The 17,122-nt window shown below is 52.7% G+C and overlaps 1 protein-coding gene across 1 annotated transcript; it reads left to right on the plus strand.

Annotated features, from left to right (window-relative positions):
* Window positions 1-4,432: 4,432 nt before the first annotated feature.
* Window positions 4,433-16,170, plus strand: YKT6 (YKT6 v-SNARE homolog). Its single transcript, XM_058534743.1, has 7 exons — window positions 4,433-4,594; window positions 7,321-7,403; window positions 9,422-9,522; window positions 10,557-10,661; window positions 11,139-11,204; window positions 13,325-13,426; window positions 14,330-16,170. The coding sequence occupies exons 1-7, from the start codon at window positions 4,491-4,493 to the stop codon at window positions 14,363-14,365; spliced, it is 597 nt and encodes a 198-aa protein (XP_058390726.1). The 5' UTR covers window positions 4,433-4,490; the 3' UTR covers window positions 14,366-16,170.
* Window positions 16,171-17,122: the final 952 nt, after the last annotated feature.

The following is a 17,122-nucleotide window of genomic DNA, read 5'->3' on the forward strand; positions in this document are numbered from 1 at the left end:
GTCCACAGATGGCCTGCCTTGATTGGCTGAGGCCTGGGTTAGGTGCTCATCTGTAAACCAATTGCTGGGGCAATAGGGATGGGCTTGCATTGATTGGCTCAGAACTCTGAGCGCCTACGTGAGAACAGGGGGGCCCTGGGGGAATGTTGGGGGGATTCAGAGGGGCAGTTCAGCAGGAGGGATTCAGGGGCCTCAGAGGGGAAACTCAAATGGAAGCTGAGTGGGGTGGGGCTCAGCAGGGGGCTCAGGTGCCACTCAGAGGGGGCTGGGGGACTCAGCATCGTCTCAACCACACGGGAGCTTTCAGATTCTTTGGGATGACTTTTCCTTTGTGATGACTCCCATCCTGCTTTCTGCTTTTGGGAGTCCTGGAGACTGGGCTGCCGTGGGACCCAGACTCCTTTTTGGTGGCGGCCAGCTCTGCCTGCCCTCCTGCCCCCTTCCTGCTCTGCAGACTTTCTCCCACTTTCTGTGCAGGGCAGCCCCACAGCTGTTAGGGTGACATCCTCGGGTCAAGCCATGGGCGTAAATGACCCTGTGTCCAGCATGGGCTACACATCCATCCCCAGCCCCTAAGCTGGAGGGGGGGTGTCTCCTGGTACAAATACAGCCTCTGAGAAGCCCCCACAGAGGAGGCAGTTCTGAGGGCACCTGTCTCACTATTTCCACGAGTTCCAAGCTGGCTCACCTGCCTCCTGTCTTCCTTGGCTGTGAGTCCCTTCCTGCCCACTGCCTCCAGGTGAATCTTCTCATAGTATACCCCTGTCCTCTCCTGCCCTGCTATCTCCTATTCCCTCACGTCTGTGTCTGTCTTCCCTGTGGCCTGGAGAACCCAGTGGGAGCCCAGGACACCTGGGTGAGGGGTGGAGGTAGTGAGCAGCATTCCTGGGGGCTGGGTCTGCTGACTCACGGCATCAGGTCTCTGCTCTTTAGGCTTGCTGAACTGCTAAGCAGGGGTAGGAGAGGAAAAATTCTCCTTTGCCCTCTTTGGGCCTCCAGTTGGGCCTAAGAATTAAACTGACATTAACAGAAGAAAAGTATACAAGTTTTATTAAAATTTTTACATGTACATAGAGAACGAAGACCCCAAAAAGTGACCAGAGCAGAAAGCTTATACACAAAGAAACAATAAATTTGTGAAGAATTGACAAGACCAAGGGGTTTGGGCTAGGGAGAGTAACTTGCTGAGCAGTGGCTAGGAAGATGAGGGTTGGTGTAACAAGGCTCATTTGTACAGATTCGTCTTGGCCTCCATTCATCTCTGGTGATAAGAAAGTCTTCCTTCTTCCTGGTACAGAGGGGGCATCTTTCACACGGGAGTTTAATGTCCTGCTTTCAGGAATCAAAAGGAGGATCAGAGTGTCCTTCTTGCACCTGCTATTTCTCAAATGTCTTTAATTCAAAATAATCAATACGTCAAAGCAGCATATTGAGGGGTGACATGCTTTGAACTCCTTTGGAGGCCTGACCACCTGATCGGTGGCCCTTTGGAGGCCCCTTTCCTGTGTTGGCTGTGGAGACTCGAGTTGTATTTACAGTGAAAACAGCCCTGCTGCCCTGGCCTTGGCTGACTGGACGAGGGGGTGTGGGGCTAAGGCTACTGCACGGCTGGGAGCCCCCTGGGCTGGGCCTCCTCAGGTATGCCCCTTGGCCAGCTTTCATTCTGCTTCCTGTGGGGTTCTGCTGTGCAGCCAATGGGCACCTTACGTGAGCTGAACAAGGCTCGAAGGTGGGTGGGTGCCTGCCTTGCCCAGTAGGGGTGAACTTACAGTGCTAGGCCTTGTGTAATGGGCAGCGTTGCTCCGGCTCCGTCTGCAGAAGAGCTTTTCTTCTAGGGCCCAGCACACGAGGCGAAGCCCGGGCTCCAGAGCTGCGCCCTTCACACTCCTGTGGATGCTGCCTGCGTAACATGAGGGCCCCTTCCCTGCAATCTTTTCTATCCCCCTAATTTTGGACTTACAGAATAGTTGCAAGAAGAGTATACAGAATTCCTGGATACACTGCATCCTGACTCCTTCAATTTACTTGCCATATTTGCTTTATCCTTCAGATAGATAGATAGATACATATAGATAGTAAATCTGAAGCTTTAAGAGTAAGTTGCAGACATAATGTCCCTTTATCCCTAAATACTTGTGTATATTTCCCAAAAACAAAGAATTCTCTTCCACAACCATAACACAATGATCAAAATCAGGAAATTAAAACAGATACAGTACTGTTCTCTAATCTGTAGACCTTACTTAGATTTCAGCCCATTGTCAAACCTCCATGCCCCACAGTCTGCAGGACACCTTTAAGCCACCATGATCTCCCCTCCTTTTTGTCATGACTGAGAACAATATACATAATCATCATTGTTGTCACTTGTTCAACATCTACTATGACTATAACGTCTTATCATTCCCAGCAACATGCCCACGGAAAGGGTCTTTTTCCAGTTTTACAGATGAGAGAGAGAGAGACTCAGAGAGGTTAATGGTTTGTTCACTTTTGTGGTTTTGTGGTTTTGTGGTTTGTGGCGGTGCTGGGACTGAATCCAAGTTGGGTGACAGCTGGGGCGATGGAGTGGAAGGTGGGTCTTGCTTTTCAGTAAGAGAGGTGGATGAGCTTGGGGAGTTTGCAACCGCAGAGACCGAGCACGGCTTCCTGGGCGATGGAGACTGAGCAAGGCCAGAGAGGAAGGGGAGAGCGGCCAGGAGTGGAGCTGGGCTTAGAGTGAGTTTGTTACATGTTTTGGTGTTGACATGTGCCTCTTATTAGCGATTTCCTTAACCTGAATCTCACTTTCTATGTCTGTAAGGTGGTAATAATGTCTTCCTCTGTTTTTGTGAGGATTAAATGAGGTAACACACGGGGAGTGCTTGGTGTAAGGGAAACTTCAGGACAACTACTATTATGTGTCAAGTGAATACATTTAAATCTATTTGAAGCAAGCACTGTCCTCCTGGTCCTTTTGTACAACTTTCAAAGGAAAGGGGCTCCAGGAATTTTGTTCAGAAACTACTCTCATGTGCCCCCTATCGGCAACTGTGTCAGTGCAACCGGGTCGGGACTGCACTGACAGCTCCCAGGCATCTTGTGACACTGCCTGGCACGCTAGTATGCCCACATATGTGGGCTGGCCTGGCATTGGCCAATGTCTGTTCTAGTACCAAAAAGGAGTGGATGTGGAAAAGCCCTTTCCACCCTCTGCACTTGGAGAGAGGGAAGAGGGTTGGTGAGGAAGGTGCTGAGTGAAAGGGCAGGTGGTGGGAACTTCCTTTAGCCACAAGAATATTTAGAGCAATGGTTCTCTATACTGCTGCTCCCCAGGGCATATTGGCAATGTCCAGAGACATTTTTAGCTGGGTGGGGTGCTACTGACATCTAGTGGGTACAAGGCCTGAGATGCTGCCTACAAGGCATGGGCAGCCCCCAGCAACAAAGAATTATCCAACCCCAAACGTCAATAGTGCCGAGGTTGAGAAACTCTGATTTAGAGGAATATTTAGAGTGATTCTATTGGTCCTTCAAATATACCATCTCTTTCCCATCCTCTCAGATCTGACTGCTTCTAGGACGATAGTGTAACCTTACCGCCAACTTCCAAAGACCGAGGTCCTTACTTGTGTGTCCTCCAAGACCCTTGCTGATTACATGTCATTTAATAAACAAGCAACAAGCTAGATGAGGTACTGGTGGAGCACTGTGCCTCATTCATCCCTATCCATTGATAAAGCATTTTTTCAACATCTCAAGCAAAATGAGGTTTTCCAAGTCACTGTGCATCAAGCTGCCCCTTTTGAGGTGAAGCGGCTCTGCTACTCTGTGAGGTCAGCGCTTGGCCTCCTGTATCAGCGCTTAGTCAGACAGTTGCTTTCACAGGGGCCCGAGACTTCACCCCTGCCGGCTTGCGCTGAGGGGTCCTGTGTGACCAGGATTCGCTCCCACACGGCGGGAGGAAGGCATGAGGCATCAATCATCTGAAGATGAGAGGCATGCCTTCACATCCCCGAAGGGGCCTGTAGAAGAAAAGATCCCTGCCCTTCACCCAAGATTTGATTTACAAAACACTCTCCAGGAAGGCAGTTCGCCCATAAATCAAAGCCCCTCGTGTAGGGTTTTCAAAGCACTGTCGTGTGGGTGCTACTCCGGGTCTCACTGCTCGGAGGGCGGCCCGGGAAACAGGGACGCTCCCCGAGGCCTCAGCACGGCCCAAGACGACTCGGCACGGCCCGGGAGGCTGCAGGACAGCCCAGGGGGGCAGGGCCGCGCTCCCGCGCCCGCCCCGCCCCTCGACGCGCGTGTCGGCCGCTCCTTTCTGCATCCGGGGCACCGAACCCTCTGTTCGATCTCGGGCGGCGGCCCCTGGCCGGAACCGGAAGTAGACCCCGAGCCGGGAGGAGGAAGCCGGCGTCCGACCCGTCAGCAGCCAGCGGCGGTGCGAGGGGCGGCGGCCGCGCTGCTGCCTGCGAGCCGGCCCGGCAGCCGGGCGGTCGCGGGGCGCCATGAAGCTGTACAGCCTCAGCGTCCTCTACAAAGGCGAGCCCAAGGCCGTGCTGCTCAAAGCCGCGTACGACGTGTCCTCCTTCAGCTTCTTCCAGAGGTCCAGGTGAGCGGGGTCGGGTCGGGTCGGGGGAGGCCCGGGATCTCCGGAGGGTCGGGTCGGGGGAGGCCCGGGATGGCAGGAGGGTCGGGTCGAGGGAGGCGCGGGATCTCCGGAGGGTCGGGGTCGAGGGAGGCGCGGGATCGCAGGAGGGTTGGGGTCGGGGGAGGCCCAGGGCTCGGCCTACCCCAGCCGGGTGGTGGCCTCTTCCTCGGTCTGCAGACTGTAGCTCTGAGGAATCATTCTCCTTTTGCTCGAAAAAAGGCTTATACCATTTCAGGATATACTCTCGTACTCAGTGTTTTTCAAATTTTTGTCGTATAAAAATTATAAGAGGACTTTGAAAAAGTGTAGATTTCCCAGGTTCACGCCCGCACGTTCTGAACTAGTAGGTTGAGGCCCAGAAATCTCTATTTTAAACCAACGCCTCCTACCCAGTGATGCTGACCCAGGCAGCTCAGGTGCAACACCTTGAGAACCATGTGTCTATCATCTGCTGGGGCTTTCCAGCAATTTGGTGTGAGAGGTGTTGATATACTCTCCGTTTTATGGATGAAGTCACTGAGGCCCCAAGAAATTGTGGTGCAACTAGCCAGGACTTGAACCCAAATTGTGTGCTTTTTGTGGTTGGGATGCAGTGATACAAAAGGTTTCTACCCTTAAGATTTGAAAGGAAGCGTGGGATTTGTAGGGCTTACATGCTTTTAAACATTTCTGGGGCACTTTGCTTGCAGAAAGGTGTGTATCAGAAGGACCACAGACACTTGCAGCCCATTCGTTGGGGGGCGGGGGGGCTCAGGCACCAAGGAGGAGGACCCTCCAGAGTCAGTGTCTGTGGTCACCCAGTCTCCAACTCTGGGGTAATCTGGATTCTGTTTTCACTGCTTCAAAGCAGCTGTTTTGTTCTTTTTGTGTGTATGAAGAAGATCAGCCCTGAGTTAACGTCTGTTGCCAATCCTCCTCTTTTTGCTGAGGAAGACTGGCCCTGTGCTAACATCCGTGCCCATCTTCCTCTACTTTATATGTGGGATGCCACCACAGCATGGTTTGAAGAGCGGTGCGTAGTTCCGCCCCTGGGATCTGAACCCAAGAACGCTAGGCTGCTGAAACGGAGCGTGCAAACTTAACTCCTACACCACCGGGCTCGCCCCAGCTGTTTTGTTCCTGAGAGTGGTTTTCTGGCAGGATCTAAAACAATTCCTGTTGTTATATTGTTGAAATTTTCTGCTTCTTTTGGGTCTTTTTTGATACGTAGCATTCTTTACCATGGCTTCTGTTTTCTGCTCTGTGTTGCTGCTTTTCTGTGATGGAACTTTTGGTACCAACTTGCCTAACTCTGATTCTTTTTCTGTTTCCCTGCCCATGTATACTGAAGACCCCCAGTTCCATGCCAGTTTCAGAGGATTAATACAACTGCAGTACTACAGGGACATGTCTACTTGCCTCTGTTAAAACAACATGTCTTCCAGCTGATCATGTTGTTTTTCTCATAAGGCTTCCTGGCTTCCATCCTTCCTGCCTCATGATTACGAGACCCCAAGCTTAAAACCTTCAAATGGTTTCCCAGCGTCTCTGGCCCTTGTCTGCAGGCTCTCATGTGAATGCGATTCTTCCTTTGTCTAATTACAGTTCTACTCTAAGCTCTATCTCTTTTTAGTTTTACTGCAGGGGCTTCCTTATTTTTCTCCAAGGGATTATTTTGACCAAATCACTCTATCAAGATAATAGTAGCAAGTAATACTGTGCACCAGGCATTGTGCTAAGTGCTTTACACAACGTAACTCATTTAACCATCACAGGGAATCTTGAGTTTATAGATGAGGCCCAGTGCAGTAAGGAACTTGCCTGAGTTCACACACCTTGTAAGTGGTGGAGCTAGGATCCCAGCAGGGCAGTCCACTCCCGAGTCGGGGGCTTCACTCTTCGCTGTGGCTCTCAGTGCAGTGTCAGAAGTTTATAGATCTGCAGGAGCCCAGCTGTGGACTCTGAGTCAGGATCCTGCTCTGATGGCTCCTTCTGTGGCATTCCTGATCAGAGGCTTCTTGTCATCCCCTCTTCCTCTGGCTGGATCCGTGTCACCTGTGACTGTTCCATCTGGCCACATCTCTCTGTCGGGCCCATGAATCTCCTCTTCCCTCTCAGTCTTTGTATGAAAAATGGCACAAGCCATTTCCCATTTCCTTGTCTTGGCTGAGTGTTGCCCTCCATTCCTTCCAGAGTGCCCTGGGCTCGTACCGTGGAGGAGGCCCAGCATTCACTGCGGATGTGTGTCACATTGCGGTGTGTGGCGTGTGGCTGCAGCCATCACTGGCTGTTCATCTGCCGAACAGTGTTTGCTGCTTGTGTTTTTCCAGTGCAGTTTTTGTTTGCCCTGTTTCTTGGAAGTTGGTGAGGCTTTGAGAGCAGGAGCTGCCTTCTGCTTCTCCACTGTGTCCCGAATCATTCTCTGACCAAAACGTTAAGTTGACTGTAGCCTGTAGAAAACTCCCCAGAAGTCTGGAAGTGGGCTGTGGGTGAGCTAGGTAGCAAACATGTGGTTTGAATGGTCATGATGATTTGTAATTATCTGTATTTGTGTTCATTTGCAAAGCATTTATTATTTGTTACTAAGGTTGGGAGGGAAAGGAATGAAACCAAGAAGCAATGTCTCCTTAGTGTATAAGCTCAGAGGTCACTTTCATTGTGTTGGGGACAAGGTGATGGGAATAGGTAATATTTGTTGTGTTTCTTAGTGTTCAGGAATTCATGACCTTCACAAGTCAACTGATTGTGGAGCGCTCAGCGAAAGGCAGCAGAGCTTCTGTGAAAGAACAAGGTAAGAGGACCTGCCAACTTGTGAGTTGTGTGCTGGCGTTGCTGCCACACCTCAGGTAGCTGGCAGCTCTCTCGACTCGAGCCGTCGCCTCATGATGGAAAGGGCTGCCAGGACCCTACTCCTCTGCTACCTTGTTCTCTCTTCCTTCCTCTTCCTCTTTACACAGAATTCTGTGCCCACTGTGGTATCTAAGCTATGTAGTTAAAATCGCCCCCAAAGCTTGGACTTGCTTAATATTAGGGTCCAACTCTCTTGGAGTGATAAGCAACCTTTATGTGTATCCTCTTCCTCTCCAGATTTGTAGACATCTCAAAAAAGGATTTCCAGCTAGCCCTGTTGAGGCAGTACTGCATTCTGTGCTCCTTAGATTTTTGACTAGGAATCTGAAAACTCATTATTTTTTACTCTTGACCATTATTTTTTCTTCATAATTCAAGTTTCCTGTAGGAATTTTTAGGCATTTATTTGAATAGAGGTGTATATTATACAGACAGATCAGGGAAGGTGTACGTGAGCTTCCTCAGGCAGAAAACAAGGACTCTCAACGTGTGGCGCTGACGTTGGGTCCCGTGATGTGGAGGTACCGCGCGGATGATGCAGGCGGTATTGAATGTATGTGTTCTGTGCGGGATCCCTGTACCGCTCACGTCCCGCAAGTCACATTGGATCATGAACATTTAAATATTCTCAGTTCTCCTCCGGCTGTGTCTGCCTTCCCAACTTTATTATTTAAAGACGTTTCCTCAGATGCTGACCCACTTGTCAGGTGCTCTATAGTGTGCACTTTGACTCCATGTTTGAATCTTATTAGGGAATGTAGACAAAGTAGAGTGTCGGTGATGACCCCCTGTCCCTCTCCTTGTCCCTGCTCTCATTTATCTCTGCCCTTTTCTGATTTCAGGGGCCCACAGTCTCTCCCTCTCCTCTTTAATTTGTTTTTCCTTGTTTAGCATTGGAATCTTCTGGGTGAGAGTCTTTTTTGTGTATGTGAGGAAGATCAGCCCTGAGCTAACATCCATGCCAATCCTCCTCTTTTTGCTGAGGAAGACCGGCCCTGAGCTAACATCCCTGCCGATCTTCCTCCACTTTATGTGGGACGCTGCCACAGCATGGCCTGACAAGCGGTGCATCTGTGCGCGCCCGGGATCCGAACCCAAGCCACTGGTAGCAGAGCGCGCACACTTAACCGCAAAGCCACGGGGCCGGCCCCTAAGTGAGAGTCTTAGGGACAAGAAGGTTCTTATTCGTCAGCTGTAGTCCTTAGGTTCCTTTTACCTTGGGGATATGGTTAGCTGTATCATCTCTGAATCCTTTCAAAGTGACAGAAATTAATCCCCTGGATTGTGACTGTTTTGCAGACGCCGTTGTACAGACTATACCTTTTGATAATTTGGTGATTTCAGCACAGTAATACTGGAGACCTCAGCCAGCAGTGGCTAATTTTTTTCTAGATGGGCCTTCTCTCCCCTCTTGCTCCCTGCCCCGGCCCACCACAGAATGCAGTAGGCCAGGCAGGGTTGCTGTAATAAGGAAACCTGAGGCCCATAGAGGTGATTTCCTGACTTGGGGTTACACTTACAGAGTTTTTTAAGAAAGTGGAGGCTGCGTGGCTTGTCCAGGGTTCCCTCAGTCTGGGAACAGAGCAGAGCCTCAGAGAGCTGCCAGGACTGTCCTGGAGCTCAGGGGTGTGAGGTGGACATGCACCTGGGGCTGTGTTGCCTGGGATGTTTTCTGCACCTCAGGCGGCTCCTTTGGGCCCTGGCTTTGCCTGCTGGGCCTCTGAGGGCGTCCTTGTCCTGAAGCAGGTGTTGGGCCACGGTGACGGCAGAGCTTCCATAGCGCCGTCCTCTGAGTCCATTGGGCTGTGATGCAGACCCTCTCCACAAACCTCCCTCAGGGTGGCTTCATTGACCCAAAAGGCAGGAGCCCAGCCTTGTGATGCTTTGACTGATTTGGGCAGTGAAAAAGTCTAAAGCCCTCATGTCGCCGTCCGTGTGTCTGACCTCTCACCTTCTTAGAATATCTGTGCCATGTCTACGTGCGAACTGACAGTCTTGCAGGAGTGGTCATTGCTGACAGTGAATATCCATCCCGTGTGGCTTTTACCCTGCTGGAGAAGGTGAGTTTGCAATTTGTCTGGACTGGACCGGGATGGATGAGTGTGGGCTGGAGCCAGGGGTGGCGACAATGCCTGAGTATAAGAGATGAAATAGTGTGCCCAAAATCAACCCGTTTTCAGCTTTTCTCCTTACGCTACCAAGAGACAGTCGGGCATCCCTTCCCAGGTTCTCTCCCTGGTGCCGAGTTCTGCCCCTCTTCCCACCTGTGTCCAGGCTGTGTCCCTGGTGCCACCTTGACTCTCCCCGTCTGCCACAGAGTCACAGCATCTGTCCTTCTGGGATAGGACCCTCAGGTCAGCTCTGGCCATGTTCCCGGCCCTGGTCACTCCTCTAGCCGGCTCTCTTTCTGCCTCCACCCTCAATAGTCATGACTTTCAGTTCCTTCTCAGCCACACCAACCTCCATGCTCTGCTCTGTGACCCACCTCCCCTCCGTCAGGCCATCCCTGCAGACACTTCTGCTTCTGCTCAAGGAGTCCCCTTCCTGACCCGTCCTGTAGTTATGGTAGCTCCCTTCCCTAATGGGACCTGGCACCACCACGGGGCTTAGCACCTCCACGTTCTTCAGTTTGAGTGGTGCTTCAGTTTGAGTGAGTGGTGCTAATTACAAACTCCTGGAAGACGTTGGCTTCATCTTGTCTCCCAAAACACTAATACGCTTACAAGCACATGAAATCTGGTGGTTGCTTAAATCCAAAGGACCTAATTCCCTTTTTGAAGAATTATTTTGGAAAATTAGAGGGCCAGTTCTTTTTCCTGGAAATTCATAACCTGGTAAAGGTGGAAATCGGTAGTTTAAAATTCTAATACTTTCACCATTCACCAGATGAGGATCATCTCAGGCTGGGCATTTTTTAATTCCCAGAATACTCAGGAAGGAGGAACTTGAGCCTGGATTTCCCCCTTGCCCTTAGCCTCCCTCCTCTTCCCTCCTTCCTGGGCACCTCTTTTGGGTGAGGCTCCCAGGTCACACCGTGTTGCCGTGGGTGCTGGTGAGCACGAGGGGGCTGTTGTTGACCTTTCTTGTCTTGCAGGTACTGGACGAATTCTCCCAGCAGGTCGACAGGATAGAGTGGCCGGTCGGATCCCCTGCTACCATCCACTATGCAGCCCTGGACGGTCACCTCAGTAGATACCAGGTAGAGTGCCTTGTGTAGACACCATGTGGCCCAGAACAACAGCTTGATAGTTGTGGCTCTTGGTGACTTCCTGACAGCCTTGATGTCGATGTCCCTTTGGAAAATGCAGGGACCCACATTAAGACCTGGAACCCGGCCAGCCCCCGTGGCCTAGTGGTTAAGTTCAGCACACTCCGCTTCAGTTCCCGGGCACAGACCTACACCACTCTTCTGTCAGTGGCTGTGCTGTGGCAGCAGCCCACATACAAAAAGAGGAAGATTGGCAGCAGATGTTAGCTGAGGGCGAATCTTCCTCAGCTAAAAAAAAAAAAAGACCTGGGAGCTGGGCTCCTGGGCAGGCTTTTGCTTCTCTGTTGTGTGTTTAAACAGCCTGTGGTTTTTACCTTGTGAAGGTGTGTCTGGCTCGCTCAGTTTGAGCTTTGTTTCTAGGTGGTCACTCTAGTCCTGACATTGTTCTTATTTTTGGCTCTTTCCTAGAACCCCCGAGAAGCTGACCCCATGAGTAAAGTGCAGGCTGAACTAGATGAGACCAAAATCATCCTGGTAAGCAAGAAGCTGGGAGGGCAAGGCCACAGCTTAGGGGCAGAAAGAGGGCCAGCGATCACACCTGCAGTCCATGCTCGTCTTAATCGTAGCCGAGACACTTTCCTGCAAGTGGTGTTTGCCTACCTCTCCCCATGCATCAAAGGCTTCAAAGCCAGACTCACGTAGACAACTCCCTGCCTGTCTGTCCCGTACCCCATCTTGGTTAATGGCACCCGTTGTACAGGGGCCCAGCTGGGAGCCGACGTGGCCCTTGTTCCCCACTCCACTCCCTGTCTGGGCGGTTGCTGGGTTTGGATGGCCTGAGCTCTGGAGCTGCCTCCCCGCCGCCAGCGCCTGCCTCAGCTTGTCTCAGAGCCCAGCAGGTGCCTCCCTTGCAGGCTCTGGGTCGCAGGGGGGCACTGAAGCACTCTTTTTCTGGCTAAATACAGGCCTGTTCTAGAAGAGCAGGAACCCTGCATTTTTATCTGAGATCTCCTGGTTTGTAACTGCTGCTTCAACAGTTTTTTTTGACTATGAGCTACCTTTTGGCACATGAGCAGCATCTGTTTTCACCTGGGGTTTGGTCTTTGTGGCCTCTGCCTCGTTTCCCACCCACTCCAGTCTGTCCACCAGACAAGAGCCATTGATCTGTTACTCGTTGCTTAAAGTCCTTCAGCAGCTCTCGAATCAGCTTCAGGATGAAGAGCGGACTTCCTGACACGATCTCACAACTGGGCCCTGTCACCTCTCACACTTTCCTGCCCGGCTCCCACGCAAGCATCCCACACTCAGGCCTCCCAAGTACTTGGAGGCTACACCAGGCCCTTCTGAATGTCACTGCATTGTCACTACTTATTTATGTGTTTCCCTGACACAAACATGTTTATGTGAGCTCCTAGGACTGGGAGCTTGTCTTGTCTTTATGTCCCTGCTCGCAGTACAACACCTAACTTCCACCAGTGCCTGGCAGTTAATGGACCCTAAGGGAGAGGATATAAAGCCCAGATGCCCAGGAAACCGCGCCCCCCCGCCCCCCCAAGATAAAATTCCTCCCAACACTGGCTCAGCTTTCGTGCACATTGGCGTCTCCTGGAGTTGAACTCTGGTCTGGGGCGGGAGTTCTATGTTCTGCAGTTCAGGCTGTGTCTGTAGAGAGCATCCCAGGGGCTCCTAACGTAGGTCTTCTGGCCCGTGCTCTGAATACTGTAGTGTTGGGGCTTTGGAATGGGAGTCAGCTGTGGAAGTCTCAGGCGTCTCTGTCTCTCGTCACGTGTTTCCCCGCGCTTTCTAACCAAGCCCGTCTCTTCCTCTGCTGCTTCAGCGTCTGAGTCTGTGAGCACCACAGAGCCAGGGGACACGTGTGCACTGTCCTAGCCTCTCTGCACTGCAGAGAGCAGATTGGCCACCTCCCCCAGCCCTGTTGTGGCTGCATCTGGATTATTGGTCACGCTGCTTCTCATCCCATCCGTATCTTAATCCAGTTAACTTTTTATGGGGGAAATCTGAGTTGCTCAGCTGTGTGTGGAGATAAAGGAGATTCTTGCTCGTTGCTCATTCTGTGCCATCTCACAGGTGCGCACTTGGGTTCGTGCTCCTTGCTCTGAAGAGGGCTCTGGGGGGCCCTGCTGCTGCTCCAGCAATGGCCATCTGGGGCAGAAGCGAGCCGGCCTCTTCCTGATGACGCTGGTAGCAGGGCCACGGGGTCTTCTAAGGGCTCTAGCCCGTCACCCCATCAAAAAGGGTCTGCGTGTGTGCTCATCCTCCCTAAGTGTGTAGATGCTTCTGCAGAGTATGTGGTAATGACATTTAAACTCAGTTCTCCTCTAGGGAAGGGGAAACTTTGTAGCTGATAGGAATACGTGTGTAAGTACAGATATAAGTATTCCCTCCTAGAGCATGGTTATCCAGGCCTGTGCTGTGGAGAAGCTTTTGGGAAGTGCTCTATCCCAGTTAGAACCTTCTAGATTCCACAGGAAGGTCACTAGATCCTGTTGCATCCACAAGTCTGGGATGCCGTATCTTGATGCTCATGTACGGGGGAGGAGCCCAAAGGAAGTGCTGTCCGTGACTGAACTTCATGAGGGGTCATGTCAGCTCATTTTGTGAACAAAGCCTTTTTTCTTTTTCCTTTTGTCCAGCACAACACCATGGAGTCTTTGTTAGAGCGAGGAGAGAAGCTAGATGACCTGGTGTCCAAATCGGAAGTGCTGGGAACACAGTCTAAAGCCTTCTATAAAACGGTGGGTACCGGCCTGCTGCTCCCAGGTGCCCCCAGAGAGCAGTTGAGCATGCTCGTCCCTTGTGCCCTCTCCACTAAACAAATCTTTCTTAGAACAGTCAGTGACGTGCAGTGAGAGCAGAAGAGGGGTGCCCAGGCCTGGTCAGTAGTGGCGGATCCCATGGGCCCCAGTGGAGGGAAAGCAAGCATAGACATTGTCCCCCTGCTGCTAGGCTCCCCACCAAGAGGCAGAAGGTTGGTTCAGGTTCTGGTCCCCAGGGCTTCGCTTCACTCCTGCTGTCTGCTCAGCAGTTGGGTGTACAGCCTTCCTGGAGAGGTTCTCGTGCCTCCAGTTCGTTTCCCTGTGACAGAAGTATTTCACCTTTTGAACAGTGGTGGGGCTGAGTTTACCTGGTCTGTCCACACACGTTTGCTTTTGTTTATACCTTGGAGGGAGATGGCCAGTGGGGTTAGGGGGTATCTGAACAGGAAGCAAGAGAGAAGGTAATGGGCCTCAAAAACTGAGTGGGAACCGCTCTGTTCTCCAAAGACATCCTCAGTAAGAAACACCACCCATGGAGTCAGATGGGGAGGCGAGGGTGGGGCAAAGTAAGGTGCTCAGCTGACCCCACTTACGTTGCTGTCTCTTTCTACCTGGCTCAACAGCAGGGATTTACTCGCTATCGACAGTATTAATGGGGTGGGGATTGCTTTTAGACACCTTCCCCAGGCCTTGAGGACAGGCGAGTTTTTTCTCTCTCTCTCCTCTTCGTGGTTCCCGTTCCTGTCCGACTCAGTGGTCTCGTTCCCAGAGCCCCTAGTAAAGCCACCCCGATTCCCACGGAGGTCCCTGTGCTGTCCGTGCTGAGGTCAGGGCTGCCGGCCTTCTCAGCCCCCACTTCAGCTTCTCTTTGTCTCTTTCAAGGCCCGGAAACAAAACTCATGCTGTGCAATCATGTGACGGCAGCCATCAGAGGCCCCTGCACTGGAACATCACTGTCATTCACATCAGAACTGCAGCCTCCAGAGAAGCAGAGCCGCCATGGAAAGACCTGGAGTGGGGACAGACTCGCATTTTTCACTTTGGAGCTTCTAGGAGGAGCCAAGGGGTGGTGGAAGGGATCTGGGGGTAGGGAACGTTCAAATTCACATGTCTAGCAATTTTTGAAAAGATCATTTGAGGCCCCTAAAGGTGTATTTTTGGGCCAAATGAAACTATAAACTCAGTGACTCCTGTAGCTGCTCAAGGGCTCGTCTCTAACCCCTGCACAGGCCCCCAGGAGGTCAGGGCCAGCTCGCTGTTGATCCTCGTGTGCCTTTGGGTTTTATTTGTACATTAATGTATTAACACTCCAATAAGAGAGTGTGTTCCCTGATAACACACCTGGGCGCGGGGCAGCACTCAGGTGGGGCTCTCTTGGGAAAGCCACTCAGGGCCGCTGGGGCTGGGGGCTGAGCAGGGCATGGGCCAGTACTTCAAGGCCGAGGCCTTGATGGGGAGGACAGTCATTGGGCTTCACAACTTCTGAGTGGTGTTTGCACTTCTGCTGAGGCTAGCTTCCTGCTGAGGGCAGGGCTCATCTGGCAAGTTCCACAAAGATGCCCAGGAGGTGTTTGAAGTCGGGGGGCACCTGCCCTGACTTGCAGTTTGGCTTTGATCGTCTGGATCACAGCGTGTGCTGCAGTCTCTCAGGACCAGTTTTCATTTGCCTCTGGTAACAAGACTGACTTGGCAACCACCTGGGGCCTTGCATGTCTTAGCAAGTGGCCTTTTCTGTGGCCACTGTTAATGGGCACCAGGAGAAGGTGTCAGCTGGCCCGAGGACCCCCAACACCCTGCTTGTGGTCTGAGCCAGCAGCCCCCCAGCCCGACCCCAGTAGGAGCAGTGCTGAGCCCCCCAAGCAGCACGAGGCCTATGGCCCTGAGGCCCAGCCCTGGACACAGGCATGCAGGGCAGCCCAAGTGATGGCCCATGAGGTTCCGGGCCCCTCTCCCACTGCCCGGTCCCTCAGGTCTTCCTGCCATGTCCACACATGCCCTGCTGTGCTTCCTGAGGACACGAGCTCAAGATGCGCCCTTGGAACCCTGTCCCCGCAGAAGCTCATGCCAGGTTGGTGTCAGCTAGTGTAGTCTCGTCCTTGGGGGTCCTTCCTTGAGCACACTGGTTCTTGCCCTACCCGGGAGGTCCCACTGCCCCAACAGAAGTGCCAGCACCCCTGTATTCTCTTGCTGGGCCCAGAGGTGGGATCTGCGTGGCTTCCCAGGCCCCCACCTCTTAACAAGTTTACCTGCCCACAGCCCTTTTGTTCTGGGCACTATGCCGTCAGGATTTGGCCACCCCTACAGTAGGCTGCCCGTGTGATTCTTCTGTTCTAGTTGACCCCCCACCCCAGAGGCGCAGACCCGGCCTGCTCACTGGCACCTGAGATGGCTGCAACCTCCCTGACTGTTCCTTGGGAATGATTGGGCCACCTCTGACCTGACTCTCCTCCTCCCACTTTGGAGGACGCTGGGGAAGGGGGTAGAGGTGTGGACTGCGAGGAGGAGAGAGCGAGACCTCAGCACCTCCCCACGTCTGTCTGGCTGCCCTTCTGGCAGGGCAGCGAGGGTGGGGCTGGCTCATGCCCTATGCCTAGCATTTCCCCTGCTCTTACTGTATTCGAATATTAAATCATTTGGCAAAGTGTGTTTTAATAACTTCTGCCTAACTTTTCTCTGTTCTGTTGGAGCAATTCCTATCTGGATAAAGTTGTCTTTTGAAATTCCAGAATGGTTCTGTGCTTTGTTTGAGCCTCAGGAGGCCCCTTTCTTCAGGACCCCTGACCGTCTGTGCTGTGCACCTGCAGTGTGGGGTCCGGGGTACGCGGGGGCAGTTCTTGCCCAGGGGAGGCAGCATCTACCTTAACTCCTCAGGCCCAAGCTGGAACCTCCTTTCAGACCTTTCTAGCAGGATCTGGGCGAGGGAGCCCCGGAGTACAGAGAAGCTCTGCTGTCGCTGAGTCCTGGGCCCTGGTTCTTGCTACAGCCGGAAACCTGCCTGGAAGGCTGCCTTGCAGCCACAGAGCCGGGTCACACAGCTAAGGCCCTCAGGAGCTGGGGCCAAGCGCTGCAGGCACGTGGGGCATCCTGTGCTCCTCTGGATCCTTGCAGGCTGGGGAGGCTTGCGTCTTGACCTAGTTTAAGGAATGATCTCGGTGGCTGGTCAGTAGACAGTCTGTGAAGACTGTAGGGCCTGTAGCCCTGCATGCTGTGTCCCACCCCACGTGCACCAGGATGGGAGTGACAACATCCCGCCTCAGGGCTCAGGATCCACAATGGGGCATGGGGCTGGGCAGCGGTGTGTGCCTGATGGGAGGCCTGGCCTGGAATGGCTCCTCGGATTACAGCCCTAGATACCATGCCAGGACAGACTCCAAGCTGGCAGACTCTGTCCTAGATTCTCTGTGCCCAGCTCTGGGATCCGCATGGTGCTCCCTGGCGCAGCCCTCCCTCCCACTTACATCGGAGAGCACCTCCAGGTGCAGCCCACGGACTGAGAAGCTGACTTCAAGGGCCTCCTCGCCTGTGCAAAGGTGTCTGCCACCAGAAGCTGAGGCTAGAGAAGGAGGCCTGCCCTGTCCTAGTGGATGGGACTGAGAAGGCTCAAGGTGGCCCCTGGGCACCCATCTTATCAGAAGTCATTTGGACCCACGGACTGGGTGTGTTTGCTGTCTAGGG

This window comes from Diceros bicornis, chromosome 41, assembly GCF_020826845.1.
Source record: "Diceros bicornis minor isolate mBicDic1 chromosome 41, mDicBic1.mat.cur, whole genome shotgun sequence".
NCBI lineage: Eukaryota > Metazoa > Chordata > Mammalia > Perissodactyla > Rhinocerotidae > Diceros > Diceros bicornis.

Bases quoted from the DNA above. Each gene is read 5' to 3' on its own strand.
- YKT6 (XM_058534743.1), top strand. From the start codon at position 4,491: ATGAAGCTGTACAGCCTCAGCGTCCTCTACAAAGGCGAGCCCAAGGCC. The intron at 4,595-7,320 runs GTGAGCGGGGTC...TGTGTTTCTTAG, and splicing joins AGCTTCTTCCAGAGGTCCAG to TGTTCAGGAATTCATGACCT. The intron at 10,662-11,138 runs GTAGAGTGCCTT...GCTCTTTCCTAG, and splicing joins GTCACCTCAGTAGATACCAG to AACCCCCGAGAAGCTGACCC.